This window comes from Arachis hypogaea, chromosome 5 (assembly GCF_003086295.3).
Source record: "Arachis hypogaea cultivar Tifrunner chromosome 5, arahy.Tifrunner.gnm2.J5K5, whole genome shotgun sequence".
In the NCBI taxonomy this organism is placed as follows: domain Eukaryota; kingdom Viridiplantae; phylum Streptophyta; class Magnoliopsida; order Fabales; family Fabaceae; genus Arachis; species Arachis hypogaea.
Window position 1 is genome coordinate 40,940,758 of NC_092040.1, and position 15,081 is coordinate 40,955,838.

At 31.9% G+C, this 15,081-nt stretch overlaps 2 protein-coding genes across 3 annotated transcripts; one reads left to right on the forward strand and one right to left on the reverse strand.

Moving 5' to 3' along the window:
• Positions 1 to 9,767: 9,767 nt before the first annotated feature.
• Positions 9,768 to 11,235, forward strand: LOC112801424 (probable WRKY transcription factor 41). The gene is made up of 3 exons (XM_029298346.2): positions 9,768 to 10,120; positions 10,233 to 10,361; positions 10,463 to 11,235. Exons 1-3 carry the CDS (start codon positions 9,831 to 9,833, stop codon positions 11,046 to 11,048), a joined length of 1,005 nt encoding a protein of 334 aa, XP_029154179.1. The 5' UTR covers positions 9,768 to 9,830; the 3' UTR covers positions 11,049 to 11,235.
• Positions 11,178 to 13,671, reverse strand: LOC112801425 (protein SEH1). Of its 2 annotated transcripts, XM_025844138.3 has the most exons (9): positions 13,385 to 13,668; positions 13,188 to 13,299; positions 12,978 to 13,078; positions 12,686 to 12,763; positions 12,411 to 12,566; positions 12,084 to 12,196; positions 11,789 to 11,915; positions 11,491 to 11,635; positions 11,178 to 11,310 (listed from the first exon to the last, which is right to left on the reverse strand). In XM_025844138.3, the coding sequence occupies exons 1-8, from the start codon at positions 13,544 to 13,546 to the stop codon at positions 11,504 to 11,506; spliced, it is 981 nt and encodes a 326-aa protein (XP_025699923.1). In that variant the 5' UTR covers positions 13,547 to 13,668; the 3' UTR covers positions 11,178 to 11,310; positions 11,491 to 11,503. The 2 variants fall into 2 exon arrangements, with proteins under 2 accessions (XP_025699923.1, XP_025699922.1); XM_025844137.3 differs by having other exon boundaries at positions 11,178 to 11,635; positions 13,385 to 13,671.
• Positions 13,672 to 15,081: the final 1,410 nt, after the last annotated feature.

Genomic DNA, 15,081 nt, shown 5'->3' on the forward strand with positions numbered 1-15,081 from the left:
TTTTAATTTGTATATAACCAAAATGCATTCCTATCTAAAATTCCACAGAAAATGCTAGCAAGCAATATTTTCAGTGTAAAAAAAAAAAAGTTGGTTAGCTCATTTTCAATACATAGTTTTAATTTAATTTTATTTTAGATTTTATAAAATGTTATATCAATATTTATTTGTAAATTATATGTTATAAATAGTGATTTGAGATTAAATATTGAATTTGTCACTCTAAAATATGATTTCAATTTAATTTAAATTTTATATAAAGTGAGAAAATTTAATTAATTTTTTAACAAAGTAAAACTATCTCTCTAAATTGAGCTATATCTATCAAGTAAAAAGTAAAAGACATTATTTTCCAAAAAAGAAGCCAGAGAACAATGATCAATGCTATAGCACATAAATGTGAATAAGTTAAAAACGGGTTCTAAAAATTTCATACAGGTAAATCTGGAAGCAAATTTGATCATGTTACACAAACGGTTATATATGTTTGGATTAAAGTTTACAAATAAAAATTTATATCAAATTAAATTTTTAAATTTGATTTTAATAAAAAATAAGTTAATGTTAGTGTGGCATATATTTGATCATTTTTATATAAAAATAAATTATAATAAAATAAATATTATTTAAATTGTATTATTTAAAATCACTATTAAATTAAAATTATTAAAAATACATAAATTTATAAATAATTTTTTATATTATTTTATTATTTTATTTTAGATATTTAAATAAATAATTTTAATTTTATAAGAAAAAGTAATATTTAATAATTAAAAATAACATATAAAAATAACAAAAAATATGTTGTATATTAAAAATAGAAAATAATTTACAAATAAATTAATAATTTAATATGTTAACGTAAATGAATATTAAATTAAATTATAAAACATTAATAAAGTACATAAAAAATAATATAATATATTATACAAAATCAGTACACAAAATACTATTATTTCTATTACAAAAAAATATAAATTTGAGATATATACATAAAAATATTTCATCAAATATATTACGTTTCTAAACTTGTTGCATTTTTTAGTACTCTTTTCTAGAATTCTTTTTATCCAGTATATTTTATTAATATTTTTAGTATTTTTTTTCAGTGCAATATAATTTTTTATTATTTATAACTTTTCTATTATTATTATTATTATTATTATTATTATTATTATTATTATTATTATTATTATTATTTAATTTTTTTTATCTAATGAGATCAATAATTTATATTATAAAAAATTAAAATAATAAACAAGAACTATAATTATTAAATTGCACAAAGCCAAACAAAAAAATAAAAAGAAAAATTTTAAAAAAATAAAAATAAAAAATAAAAAAAGACTCATGAACATAAACAATAAAAATTTCACATAAAAAAATAATAATATATATAAAGAATAAAATTAATAAAAAAAAATAAATTCTCTCAATTAATGGTCTGACGCAAATATGTAAACGTAAAACCTAAAATTTTTTAGGGCAAAATACTAAAATAAGCTAAGGGAAAGAAATTTTTACGCAAATCCGCCAAACCAAAATTTATTTCATGAATCAACCAATGCATATTTATATGTAGTTCGAATCAACTAGATTCAAACTCAATCTACACATAATTCGAATCATATTGCTTCGAATTATACACAAAATTCACACACACACTAATTCGAATCAACTTGATTCGAATTACACACATACAATAATTCGAATCAAGTTGATTCGAATTACACCCTGATTTATTAAAAAAATTAATAATTTATTAAAAAAATTATTAAAAAATAATAATTAAAAATTAAAAAAATATATATTTTATTTCATGCATTAAAAAAATCTAACAAAATATTTAATTACGAGACTTTTTTTAAATATTAATGAGCTATCAATTCAAATTCCATACAATACTCTTTTGTCCATTTTTAATAGCTCATGAATATTTTTTAATAAATTTTTTTAAATTATATGGTGAGATATTACATGATTCGAATTACGCATGGAAAGTTCAATCACTCTGATTCGAATTATATGGTGAGCAATTCGAATTCTATACAATACTCTTCTTTCCATTCTTGATAGCTCATGAATACTTTTTAATAAATTTATTTTAATTATACCACAAAAAAATATTTTATTCTATGCAAAATAATTTAAAAATGGCTTAAAAGATGTTAGGAGTACTATAAAAATTTGTAATGACTTAGGACATTAATAATTTAGAAATTAAAGAAAATATATTTTTATCATGTATTTACCTAAATCACTAGAATATTACAAACTTTTATAGTACTCGTAACATTTTTAAGCCATTTTTTTAAATTATTTTGTATAAAATAAAATATATTTTTTAATTATTTTGGATGGAATAAAATATTTTCTTTAATTTTTAAATTATTATTGACTATCTAGAGTATTTTATTTAAAATTTGTGTACATGCATGTATTTACCTAAATCATTAGAACATTACAAATTTTTATAGTATTCCTAATATTTTTAAGTCATTTTTTAAATTATTTTGCATTATTTTTTTGTGGTTTATATAATTAAAATAAATTTATTAAAAAATATTCATGAGCTATCAAGAATGGGCAGAAGAGTATTGTATAGAATTCGAATTGCTCACCGTATAATTCGAATAAGAGTGATTGAACTTCCCATGCGTAATTCGAATCATGTAATATCTCACCATATAATTTAAAAAAATTTATTAAAAAATATTCATGAGCTATTAAAAATGGACAAAAGAGTATTTTATGAAATTTGAATTGATAGCTCATTAATATTTAAAAAAAGTCTCGTAATTAAATATTTTGTTAGATTTTTTTTAATGCATGAAATAAAATATATATTTTTTAATTTTAAATTATTATTTTTTAATAAATTATTAATTTTTTTAATAAATCAGGGTGTAATTCGAATAAACTTGATTCGAATTATTTTATGTGTGTAATTCGAATCAAGTTGATTCGAATTAGTGTGTGTGTGAGTTTTGTGTATAATTCGAAGCAATATGATTCGAATTATGTGTAGATTGAGTTCGAATCTAATTGATTCGAACTACATATAAACATGCATTGATTAATTCATGAACTAAATTTTGGTTTGGCGGATTTACGTAAAAATTTCTTCCCCTTGGCTTATTTTAGTGTTTTGCCCAATTTTTTACTTAAGGTAAAAGTGAATGAGAATACTTTAAAAAAAAAATTTGACTAAACAAAAAATTAAAGCATTCAAAAAATTTGTAAGTATTTTATATATTTCAAACCTTAAACTAAACGCACCCTAAATATTTAACATTAGTTATTTTTCCATCAATTTTTTTTCTAAGTCAGAAATTTTATTTATTGGAATAAAATATAAAGGTTTGGTCCAAATAAGACAATAGAACAAAGAAAATGGTATATCACCATATGAATTAACTTTAACATATGTGCCGAGGTCTGGATCAGATGATAATTTTGTTTGTCTCACTTAAAATTACACCGGATTCAAATTCTCATGGAGGAATATAGAACCATGCTAATAGAGTAATAGTAGAAGTGGGTGTGTGAGTTGGTATGTATTGTGTAAGACAAAAAAAAAGAATTAACTTTAACATCTAAAAGATAATAAAATACGTGTTCACTTCATTTACATCAGTCTTTTCGCTGCCAAAGTAATTTTAAGGCTCGTCACCACCTTGTTCTCGAAGATCTTTTGGTTCCTTGCATATCAGATTTTCTAGAGAATAGCAGCAAAGAGACTTTTCTTTCGAGTTGCAACTTTGTTTGTCTCAATTGGAATTGCAACGGGTTCAAATCCTCATGGAGGAATATAGAACCATGCTAATAGAGTAACAGTAGAAGTTGGTGTGTGTTGTGTAAGACAAAAAAAAAAGAATTAACTTTAACATCTAAAAGATAATAAAATACGTATTCACTTCATTTCCATCAGTTTTTTCGCTGCCAAAGTAATCTTAAGGCTCGTCACCACCTTGTCCTCGAAGATCTTTTGGTTCCTCGAATATCAGATTTTTCAGAGAATAGCAGCAAAGAGGCTTTTCTTTCGTTTTCTAACCGAGCCATTTCCAAGTCTTTGAGCCATATTCCTCCATCATTTCCAGAAGTTTGAGTTGTCGCCAGATAATGTGGGGGGCTTCAATTTCATTCCAGACTTGTTGAGACTCTTGACAATAGATCAAATAATGCATTACAGTTTCATCTTCCAAGTTGCATCTAGGGCATGTGGCTAAAATTGTTGGCATTCTGCAGGTGATTTTTTATTTCACAGAGATTCCTTCGTATACTAACTTCTATAAGAAAACTCGAATTTTTGTCGGAGCTTTGAGTCCCTAAAATTAATCGCCACAGATCTTTTTGTTTAAATATCTTCGGGAGAAATTCTAGTGGTGGATGGAAGAATTGGAATGTTAGTTGATAACCAGAATTAACCGAGTAAGTACCTCTTCGATCTTTGTCCCAAATTATTCGGTTCTGTCCTGTTGTTTTTTGTATCTGGAGAATAGCTTGAGTGACATTTATTGGGAAAATTGCTAAAATCAATTCTTCATTCCAGGTTTTATCTGTCTTGATTAATCGGCTTACCCATTGCAATTACTGTTATTGTTGATTAATTGATTTCTGAGAATTCTTTGTTTCTCTATACATCATCAAAAATGTGAATTTGGCTCCCAATACCCACTTCTCATTTAATTCTGTTCTCTACTATTTTTCTCCCTTCTAGCATACTTCTCCAAGTCCAGAAAGAATTATTTTTCATCTGAACATTCAAGAAGGATGAAAAAGAAAAATATCTGCTCTTGAAAACTTTATAAAGCAGTGAGTTAGCCTTTGTCACTAACCTCTACCCCTATTTTTCAAGCATCGCCATGTTAAACACTTTTAAATCTTTAAATCCCAAACCACCCTGATCCTTTTCTCTGCACATTGTTTCCCAATTAATCCAATCCATCTGCCTCTCTTAATTTTTTTGACCCCACCAAAATCGAATCATACTCTTTTGAATATTTTCAGTAAGAGTCTCAGACAATTTGAAGCAACTCAGAGTATATATAGGTATAGCAGTGCCCACAGCTTTAATTAGAACTTCTCGTTCATTAGCCGACAGCAGTGATCGTTTCCAAATATTCAACTTCTTATTAACTTTGTCTTCTATATAGCTAAATGTAGCTCTCTTTGATCTCTTTACCATTGTAGGGAGGTCGAGGTATTTGTCTTTGGAGCCGACATGAGGTATTTGGAGGATTTCAGCAAGTTCGTCCTTGATTTCATGTGGAGTGTTTTGGTTGAAGAACACAAAAGACTTATTCAGGTTAACAATCTGACCGCTTACCTCACTATATTCTTTTAGTATCATCAATAGGTTATAGCATGTCTGGTTGTTAACTTTAGCAAATAGAATAGAGTTATTAGCAAAGAAAATATGAGTGAGTGTGAGGCACCTCTGGTTAAGCCTTAGGTCAGTGAAATCATATCTCTGTTCTTTTCTGTGGAGCAAATAGGATAATTCCTCTGCACAAAATAAGAATAGACAAGGAGAGAGGGGATTACATTGACGTAAGCCCCTTGATGATTTAAACAAACCATGTGAGAAACCTTCCACAGTAACAGAGTAGGATACCGTAGTGATACACTCCTTCATCCAACCAATCCATTTTTGACAAAAACCTAATTGCTGTAGCACATCCCAAACGAAACTCCACTCAACCCGATCATAAGCTTTACTCATGTAAAGCTTCAGGGCTAGGTCATAGTCACCATACTTTTATTCTTCAGCAAGTGCATCTATTCGTGGATAATCAGTACATTATCACTAATCAACCTCCCTTTAATAAATGCACTCTGATTCTTGCTTATGATGATGTCCATTAAAAATTGCATTCTGTGCACCAAAATCTTTGAAATTGTTTTATAAAAGACAGAACTCAAGCTAATAAGCTAAATTTGATTCATTGTAGACACCTTAAACCTTTGGAATTAGGCATATTTGTGGGTGATTGAGGGATCTCAGCATTTTACCACCTGAGAAGAAGCTTAAGACAGCTTGAATTACTTCTTTTTTTATGGTGTTCCAGTAGAATTGGTAGAAATTTGCTGTGAAACCATCCTCCTCCAGGAGCAGAGAAGGAGTTAATGGAAAAGACAGCTCTTTTAATTTCCTTTTCATCCACCGATTTGGTCAGCCTATTATCCATTTGATTATCCACCTTTTTCTTCAGTCGTTCTAAAACATCTCTTGGGTCTTTTAGGCAGGAAGTAGTTAACAATTGAGTAAAACAGTTTTGAGCTACCTCACAAATACCTTTTAAATCTGATCTGGTTTGTCCTTGTTCTCTCTCAACTGTGTCAAAAATTTTGTGTTTTGATCTCTCCATTTCAACCATTTCACCTTTGATTTCTCTTTCAAGTACCTTTCTTCCTTCCCATAAGCATCCTGCAATTTGTCTTCCAACAAGAGAATCAGGCGTTTATCAGCTTCTTGGTCTTTTTCTTTTTCTTCCTCAATTTTTTGATTTATTATTTGAATAGTCCTAACTAAATTACTCGATTTTGAAGTTTGCCGTTCAGCAAGGTTATGCCGGTAGTGCTTAAACTTGGTGAAAAGGATAAACATTGTTGAACCAGAGCATGAGATTTGTCAGGTATCTTGAATAATCTTTGGAGGCTTCTTCACTCTCACACCATCTTTTTTGGAACCAAAATCTCTGCTTTGCTTTCCTATATTGTTGATCTGAGTCAATTAGAATCGGTTTGTGATCTGATCCCGAGTCTTTTAAATGCAGCAGTTTGGCTCTTGGATACTCCATATACCAATCATTTGAAACAAAGCATCTATCTAGCCTCTCCTTTATGAGATTTTTACCGTACTATCTATTGCACCAGATGTATTTACTTCCCTCAAAGCCAACGTCTCTCAATCTTTCTGCATTCATAAAACTATGAGACTCTTCTAGTGAGCTTGTAGTCTTCGGTCTGCCTCATTCCTTCTCATGTTGAGCCAAAATCGCATTGAAATCTCCGATTATCGATTTTATTCTATCAATTCGATTCAACAGCTCAAGAATCTTAGTGTATTGGTTGTTTATGTGTTGTTCTTTACTATACAAGTGGACAGCTATAACAGATCATGTTTTATTATTAATAGGGTATGTCCAATTAAAGTAAATGAAGAAACTCTCTGATTCTAGCACATTAATCTAAGTCCCAGTCTGCCATGCTAATGCCAATCCTCCAGCAAATCCTGTGGTTCAACATAATAACAATTTCCGAAACCCACCTTCTCACACTGAATCTTCACATACGAAGAGTTATTTTTTGTTTCACATAAAAACAAGACTTCGGAAGAATGAGATCTCTTGATCTCTTGAATGTTGTGAACTACTAGGATCTTTCCCAAACCTCGGCAGTTCCACGTCATCATCTTCATGGGAGTTGGGGTGCCTCTTTCGGGTAGGCACCCTCTCTCGTTTCAGTGATTTCCGTACCTTCAACTACCATTCCCGTATACCACAATTCGTCCTCCACTTCATAATTTTTTCTTTTAAATCCTGCCCTATTTTGTAATCCAGAATCAACTTGTCTTACTAGGTGTTTGAGTTTGGGTCTTTTATTGTTGGATAGCTTCTATTATGTTTGACTAATTTGAATCTAGTTGCTGTTGTTCATCTCTTGTTTATTCTCCAAAATACTCCCTATGTTGACAATAGAAAGTAATTCAGGGGTTGTTTTTCTTTGTCCACTAGTAGCCAGATTTTCTTCTCTATTACTATCTTCTTCGCTTAGTATCTCCCTTCTTCTACCCTCTAATATCACCCCAACCTCCATTATTCCTGTTTGAGTTTCTTTATTCTTCTCCCATGATTCTTCCATAGAAAAGGATGTCATACTCCTCAGCAAATTAATAAGAGTAGGTTTCTTTGATCTATCTTTAGACATGTTAGGATTTGAGGGGTTGGTGGTGCTGTTACTCTCCTTTGTAGGATTAATTCTCTTGCCCGGTTGGTCCGTTTTTAGCCAGTCACCCTATTCCTTCTCTCTGTTGTCTTCACTAGCTGAATCATCTAGCCAATTATTCCAACTCCTTGCCTCGTGCCCCAAATGCCCACAACAGAAACAAAAGCATCTTATGCGTTCATATTTTAATTGGATCTCCATAATCTTTTTATTAGGATCTGCTATGGCGACTATTATTTTCAATTTCTGTGTTACATCTAAGTTAACTTTTACTTTCACCACCTTTGCCTCTTTTCTCCTCATGAAAAAATTTCAATATCTAGGACTTCTGTCGTTGTATCTCCAATTTTTCGCCCCAGTTCACATGTTTTACAATACTCTGGCAGTCCCCACAATTGAATCCATATCGGAACATAAGAGAATTCTTCCATGCCAATCTCCATCTCCTTATTCCATCTCTTAACATTTACGATATAGTTTTTGAAGAGCCATGGAATCTCCTTCTCTACCCAGATTAGATCTTGTTCTTTTTCAAAGAAGAACTAGAATGTATTATCTCCGTGATCAATGACTCTAAAACCCCCGGTTGTCTCCATATAGCATACATTGTTGGTTCCATCGTACCAACCATGAATGCTTTGTCTGTGAGGATCCTTCTAATCAAATTTTTTTTACATGTCTCCAAACCTCCTTTAATGTCAGCATCATCAAAAAAGATTACCCCTTTTGCTTTAAGCTTTTCACGATCATCCTCATTAGCCAAGTTTGTCCCCATTCCTTCCATACTTTTCAACCCAATCTCAATCACTCTTACAATAAGCTCTGAGTTTTTTTGTAAAAATTAGGATTGCTGCCTCGATGAAACTCTAAAGAGCATCCAAACCCTAACAAAGTACCTTAAACTCTATTAGGACATTGTTTCGTTTACTTTTAGATGTTTATTTTTTCCGTCAATTTAAGTGATGGAATGCAAGAATCAAATAAAATATGATTAACAATACTAAATTTAGAAAATAAATTATCAAATTATTTCTTCTCCAATATCCCATAAAATTTGAGAAATTTTAAAAAAAAAAAGAAATTGGGCAAAAGAGCAGGGCTCTCAGCAATAACATGCAGACACCAGTACCTCGCTTTCTACCTCTTCTCTAGAAGCCAGGAAGGAAAAAAATAAAAAAAGGTTGGATACGTTAAAAACAAAAGTGACGACACGAAATGAGGTTTGAACTTTGAATATTGTGTGCTCCCTGCTTTCCACAAAAGTTGCAGTACATAAAAAAAAGTAACTAGATATAAAAATTTGTATTTCATATTTATAAAAAATTTAATTATATTGCTATAAAAAATATGATTATTTAACTATGTTAAAATTGATATTCTATTGTGATTAAATTAATTATTCATTATTTATTAAAAATATGCAAAATAATATGTATAAATATATAATAACTTATTTTCAAATATTTTTATTTAGCAAATGAAATACCTCTCTGCAATCTTTTTAATTGATATGAGTGTTTAAGATAAAGAAAGGTCCGTGTGTTAGAGATTATTTATCCGGATGTGAACTCAATGTTCAAATTTCCAAACCGTATCTTGTTGCAATAATGAGCAACAAGGGCCAATCAAATGAATCAATCATTCGTCAACAAATTATCTAGATAGTTGGACTAGACTTGGTCAGCATTCTATTACTAATACTAACTGACCAAATAACATTCTTTGCTTAAAAAGGTTGCTCTCTCAGTCAAACTTTGACTTATTGCCAATTGGCCATTGGGGCTACCCTTTAAATACAAAGGGCCTTCATTTCCACCCCCTCACTAGTCACTTACTCCCTCCATTTCACTTCTCAGTCCAAACAAAGCAATCACCAAATGGAGTGTGAAGGGAGTTGGGAGAAGAGCGAATTGAAAAATGAGCTTGTTCAAGGGATGGAGGTAGCAAGAAAGCTTAAGGCAGAGTTAGAGTTAGAATCTAGTGCTGACAATAGGGACTTGCTGGTGGACAAAATATTATCTTCTTATGACAAAGCTCTATTGATCCTAAGATGGAATGGATCAGTTTCCAAGCCCCACACATTGCATCCATCAACTAAAACCTCCCCACCACAGTCCCCTCTACCCCACAATCATCAACAGGAACTTAAACACTCTTCACAGAAAAGGTTAGTTTACTTGGTAGAATACTAGACACAAATCATTATTGTTATTGGTAACCATATAATAAATGGATGAATGACTAACGACTATCAATTTGTTTGTGAAAATTGGTTGCAGAAAAATGATTTCTAAATGGGTGAATCAGGTTAAGGTGAATTCTGAGAATGGCTTTGAAGGATCCCATGAAGATGGGTACAGCTGGAGAAAATATGGACAGAAAGACATCCTTGGTTCCAAATATCCAAGGTGCAAATGCAGAACCTTTTTCCCCAATCATGCTCCATAAGATAATCACATGAATTCTCTTCTATCAAACTAACTGTAGGTTGTTAACATTTAATTTGCAGAAGTTACTATAGGTGCACCTTCCGCAACACTAAGGATTGCTGGGCAACCAAGCAAGTGCAGAGATCAGAGGATGATCCCAATATATTTGAAATAACTTATAAAGGAAGCCATACCTGTTCCAAGGGGAAGAAGAATGCTGCTATGTCAGCAAAGTCACCAGACATACAAGAACCACAAGAACACCATACAAACTTCCAAAACATGTTGACAGTCACTGTGGCTAAGCCGGGAAACGAAGAAATGGCATGTCCTTTCACTTCCCCATCGACCTCCTCTGGATGCAGGACACAAGAAAACCAGAACTTCCTTCCTTCAATTCTAGAGAATAATCCCTTCTTGGGCAGTCTTTCACAAACACATTTGTTATTACCAAACACACCAGAATCAAACTATTTTCCATCTCCTTTCTGCGCAAATGAGCTTGATGGGATCTACAGCAATCGATGCTTGGAATTCGATGTTTCTGAGATCATTTCCGCCCATACATCAGCCACCAATCCTCCAATTTTCGATTTTGATTTCTCGCTTGATCCACTGGAACTTGGCCAAAATTTCCATTTCAATGCCTCCAGATTTCCTCACTAATGGATCTAAAGATTAAAAATCACATACTGTATTTAGAAATTTAAGATGAGGATTTTTTTAAGAAAGCATTGGTTATCTGTTAACCATAGCATGTATTATTAATCAGGAGGGCTTCAGACAGTAGAACAATGAACCAGCAATAATAGCAATACTAATTGTTGGAAAGTCAGTAAGGTTTGTACAATCATGATCCATCTTCCATCATAGCTTTCGTGTAACACAGGAATCTTGTCCACCAAATCCACAACAGGTGCACTTCATCCTATTCAATATTCAACAAATAATACTTAAAAAAATCCACTAGTCTCAATACTTACAAGTTACTGAAGAGGTTTAGATATCAGGGATCGGTATCAAGCTGATTTAAAAATTGACCTAAAAACCAACTTTTTAAGTTAAAATATATGATATTATTCTCAACATAAAGACGGCTGGCTATTACAGGAGGCTATTTGCTAAGCAGTGGGTTCCATCACAGCTTGCTGATGCCAAATGCCGTTGAGGTTAGATTGCCATAATCTGACCATTCCATCGTGACCTGTAGTAGCCAACGTCATTCCGCTCATATCCCATTCCATCTGCCACACCTGAAAAAAAAATTACCAAAACACAATCAGTGAACAATGCCTTCAATATAATCCACCAAACACTAAGCTCAAACAGTCATATGATGTTGGAAAGATAAAGTAAAAATAGATTTGAACATAGAAAAAACAGAGACAAATCTATAATCATATTACCATGCCTTCATGTCCTGGCAATAGTGCAACTCTTTCCACTGGAAGTGTCCCATTATGATCAGGGTTTAATCCAAGGTGCCATATTGAAAGTCCCTTTTGAGTTGCAACAGCAATAGTTTCATATGGCCTATAGTACAAGAAACAATAATATTCAAGATAGCTACAACATGATATAAGTTTTGAAAATTTCCCACATTAGTTGACCAACAATGAATCAGGCTTTCATAGCAACCCAGTATTTTGATGCCTGTGCTACATGCTGTAAATCTCTTAATCATGTAAATATAACGTGTACCTGCCAATATTTGGTGCCCATGCTGCAGCATAAACCCGATCACCCTTTTCCTCTGGCAGTGCCAATTCTGCCACTGGCAACCATCTCTGGTGAGCCTGATCAAACTCCCAAACCTGTTGACAAATATATCAACTATAATAATCCAAGGCAAAGAAAGATGTTAAGTTACTTATATCTTTCCCCTTGCCATAGATTGTAAAATTTGCGAGGCTATGTAATAGTCAATTCAGAAAGAAACATTATAAAGCAATAACCATGCTAAGGAAAATTAAGATAATGCATCTGAAAGCAAAATGAAATAAAGGCAAAAGTGTGGACTTGTGTTACCTTAGAAGAATTAAGCTCGGATGTATTGGAATTAAAACCTATAAGGAAGCTGGATTCTTGGCTTCCACCTTTTTGCGGGTTCCAAGATATGGATGCAGAGAAGCACAAAGCCTTTCCAAATGCAGACACTGACTCAATGACATTCTGGAATTCAGCCTACAGAGAAATAATAAGAGAATGATAAGTTAGTATCAAGTAATAAAAACATCAAGTGTCGTATTTAATGACTCGAGATTATGGTATAAACTGGATGATGGGTTAAGAACCATCTTCACCTGAAGCTGCCAATTTCTCAGTTCCAATGGATCCAATAGCTCATAAACTCTCACATGACCATCTGAGCATGCAACAACCTTCACGGTTCACAAAATTGCAAATGAATTAGCATAAGATCATCATTAGTATATCAGTTTTTATACATTATTGAAGGATTTCATTTCAAAAGCATGCAAACAGAGACGAATCAAGGCAACAAAGAAAATGTAAGAGTTGAGATAGGCTCAGAAAAAAAATATATATGGTTCCAAAATAAATAATAAGGAAATCATGAATAACTACAAAAGTAACCATTTTCAAACTATTCAAAGAGGTCCCAAATTGAACATCAAGGACTTTGCTTGAACTACTCCCAAAGCTTTTGCAAAATTTCCATTGAGTAGGTTGTGAATCTACATTAAAGACAAAGAAAACAACATATTATATATAAAAAAAGTAAAATGCTTGAGGTTATGAGCATTGAAAACTTCCAACTTTAGGAAGAAAGGAAATAACCGACACCTTGAGCAACTTCTTCCCACAACGATACAACTCCATCAGCAGAAACAGAAGCAACCGCATCACCATATTCAGGAGGAACCCAAACAACCTTCACGACATTTCCTTCGTGAGCCTACGCATTTTGATGAGAGATATTAAAATTAGAAAGAAAGAAAGAAAAAGAAAGGAGTGAAAAGGGGAGAGGAAGAGGGAGGAACCTTGAATTTGAAAGAGGAGCGAAGAGAGGAAGAAGAAGCGGAGTCACAGAAATCGAAGATGGAAACGGTGCCATCGGCGGAGCCAGCAGCGAGTCGAGCGCCACAGTAGTTCCAACAAGAGCAAGTTGTGCCATTGTCGAGGATCAACAGCTCCTTCGCCATAAAACTCTAACTCTCACACCACACTTTGCTAAGCCCTACCCTGCTGTTTAGGACTAGGTCTTTAAAAATTCTTGGTGGTAATCAACTTGGTCATACTTAGTTATTGGATCACCAGTTCAATCAGTAGATTATTAACTTGGTTATAATTAAATATAAATATAAAATTATAAAAAATAAATTTAACAAGTTAAAATAAAAGTTCAAAAACATATCTTCACAAACATATTAATAACAATCAAGTATTAATTCTAAAACATAACTGTCACAAAAAAATCTTAAACATAACTAATAATATAAAAATAGATAATAAACTAATCACTAGTACAAAATATTTTTTCAATTTAAATGAAGAGAGCAAAACATAACACAATAAATAAATTTAGTCCAACAAATGAATTCAAAGTCGGTATCTATATCTTCATGAGACAAATTTGGAGCTCGACCAATACTATCTATATAAGAATACTATCTATGTAAGAATCAAATCAAATCTTACAACAACAAATTCAACTATGATAATTGAAGGTTCTTGATAGTCTAGAGAATGAGAGTTAAATCTATGACCTTCTTTTAAGTTGATTAATAAATCCTCAAATTAAAACTTGAAACTTAGCTTCTGTTTTGTCTGAGAGATGGATTATGCAGGAGATAATTTGGTTTTGTCTTATGAATCGTGAAAAACAGAGTCAGAACAGGGAGGAAGAATATGACACAGCCATATATCCTGATTTAGTTGTCTTGTGCAATGCAACCTACATCCAGTCTCCACCACAACTAGGGGTAAAAAAAGGCCAGGCGGTCTGTCAGGAGGCTGCAGCCTGGCCTATCTTTGGCCTGACCTGGCCTGGGCTGTTATAAAAGAGGCACAGGCTCATACTCTTTTAAAAGCCTTAATATGTTAATAGGCCAGGCCAAAGCTCACTAATTAGCCTTATTGGCCTGTTAGACCTGTCTTGGCCTGTTAAAACATAATTAAATATATAAATATTTTTTTATTATTAAGAAAATTATAAAATATTTTAAATTTATTATATTTTATTATAAATATTTTTGTATATTTTAAATACATTAAAAGATTAAAAATTCTTATAAATATTAAATATGACATATTACATATAAATATTTTTATTTTTGTAAAAAAAATATATCAGGCCTTTTAACAGACTTCAGGCCGCCAGGCCAGGCTAAATAACAGGTCATGCCTAGTACTTTATAAAGAGCACATAACAAACTGTAGGTCAGGCTCAGGCCAATTAACTATATGATAGGCCAGGCCTGTTAAGAGTAAAGCCTGACCTGGCCTGGTCTATTTCCACCTCTAACCACAACGTTGGTACAATTTTTACTATCTTTTCAAATATTACATACACCAATTCCCAAGGACTCAACATAATCATGTCAAGGACACACCTAGCTTTAACATAAACTAAACTTAGCTATATAACTACCTAAACTCAACATACTAAGTGCGTATCCAACTTAGTAAGGGATACCTCTCAGGTACATGACTCAAAATAGAAATACATCCAAAAGAA

Excerpts from the sequence above, each read along its gene's own strand:
- LOC112801424 (XM_029298346.2), top strand. The coding sequence starts at position 9,831 with ATGGAGTGTGAAGGGAGTTGGGAGAAGAGCGAATTGAAAAATGAGCTT. Across the intron at positions 10,121-10,232 it reads AAACACTCTTCACAGAAAAG|AAAAATGATTTCTAAATGGG; the intron begins GTTAGTTTACTT and ends AATTGGTTGCAG. Across the intron at positions 10,362-10,462 it reads CTTGGTTCCAAATATCCAAG|AAGTTACTATAGGTGCACCT; the intron begins GTGCAAATGCAG and ends TTTAATTTGCAG.
- LOC112801425 (XM_025844137.3), bottom strand. The coding sequence starts at position 13,546 with ATGGCGAAGGAGCTGTTGATCCTCGACAATGGCACAACTTGCTCTTGT. Across the intron at positions 13,300-13,384 it reads GCTCCTCTTTCAAATTCAAG|GCTCACGAAGGAAATGTCGT; the intron begins GTTCCTCCCTCT and ends CAAAATGCGTAG. Across the intron at positions 12,764-12,977 it reads CTTTGAATAGTTTGAAAATG|GTTGTTGCATGCTCAGATGG; the intron begins GTTACTTTTGTA and ends TGAACCGTGAAG.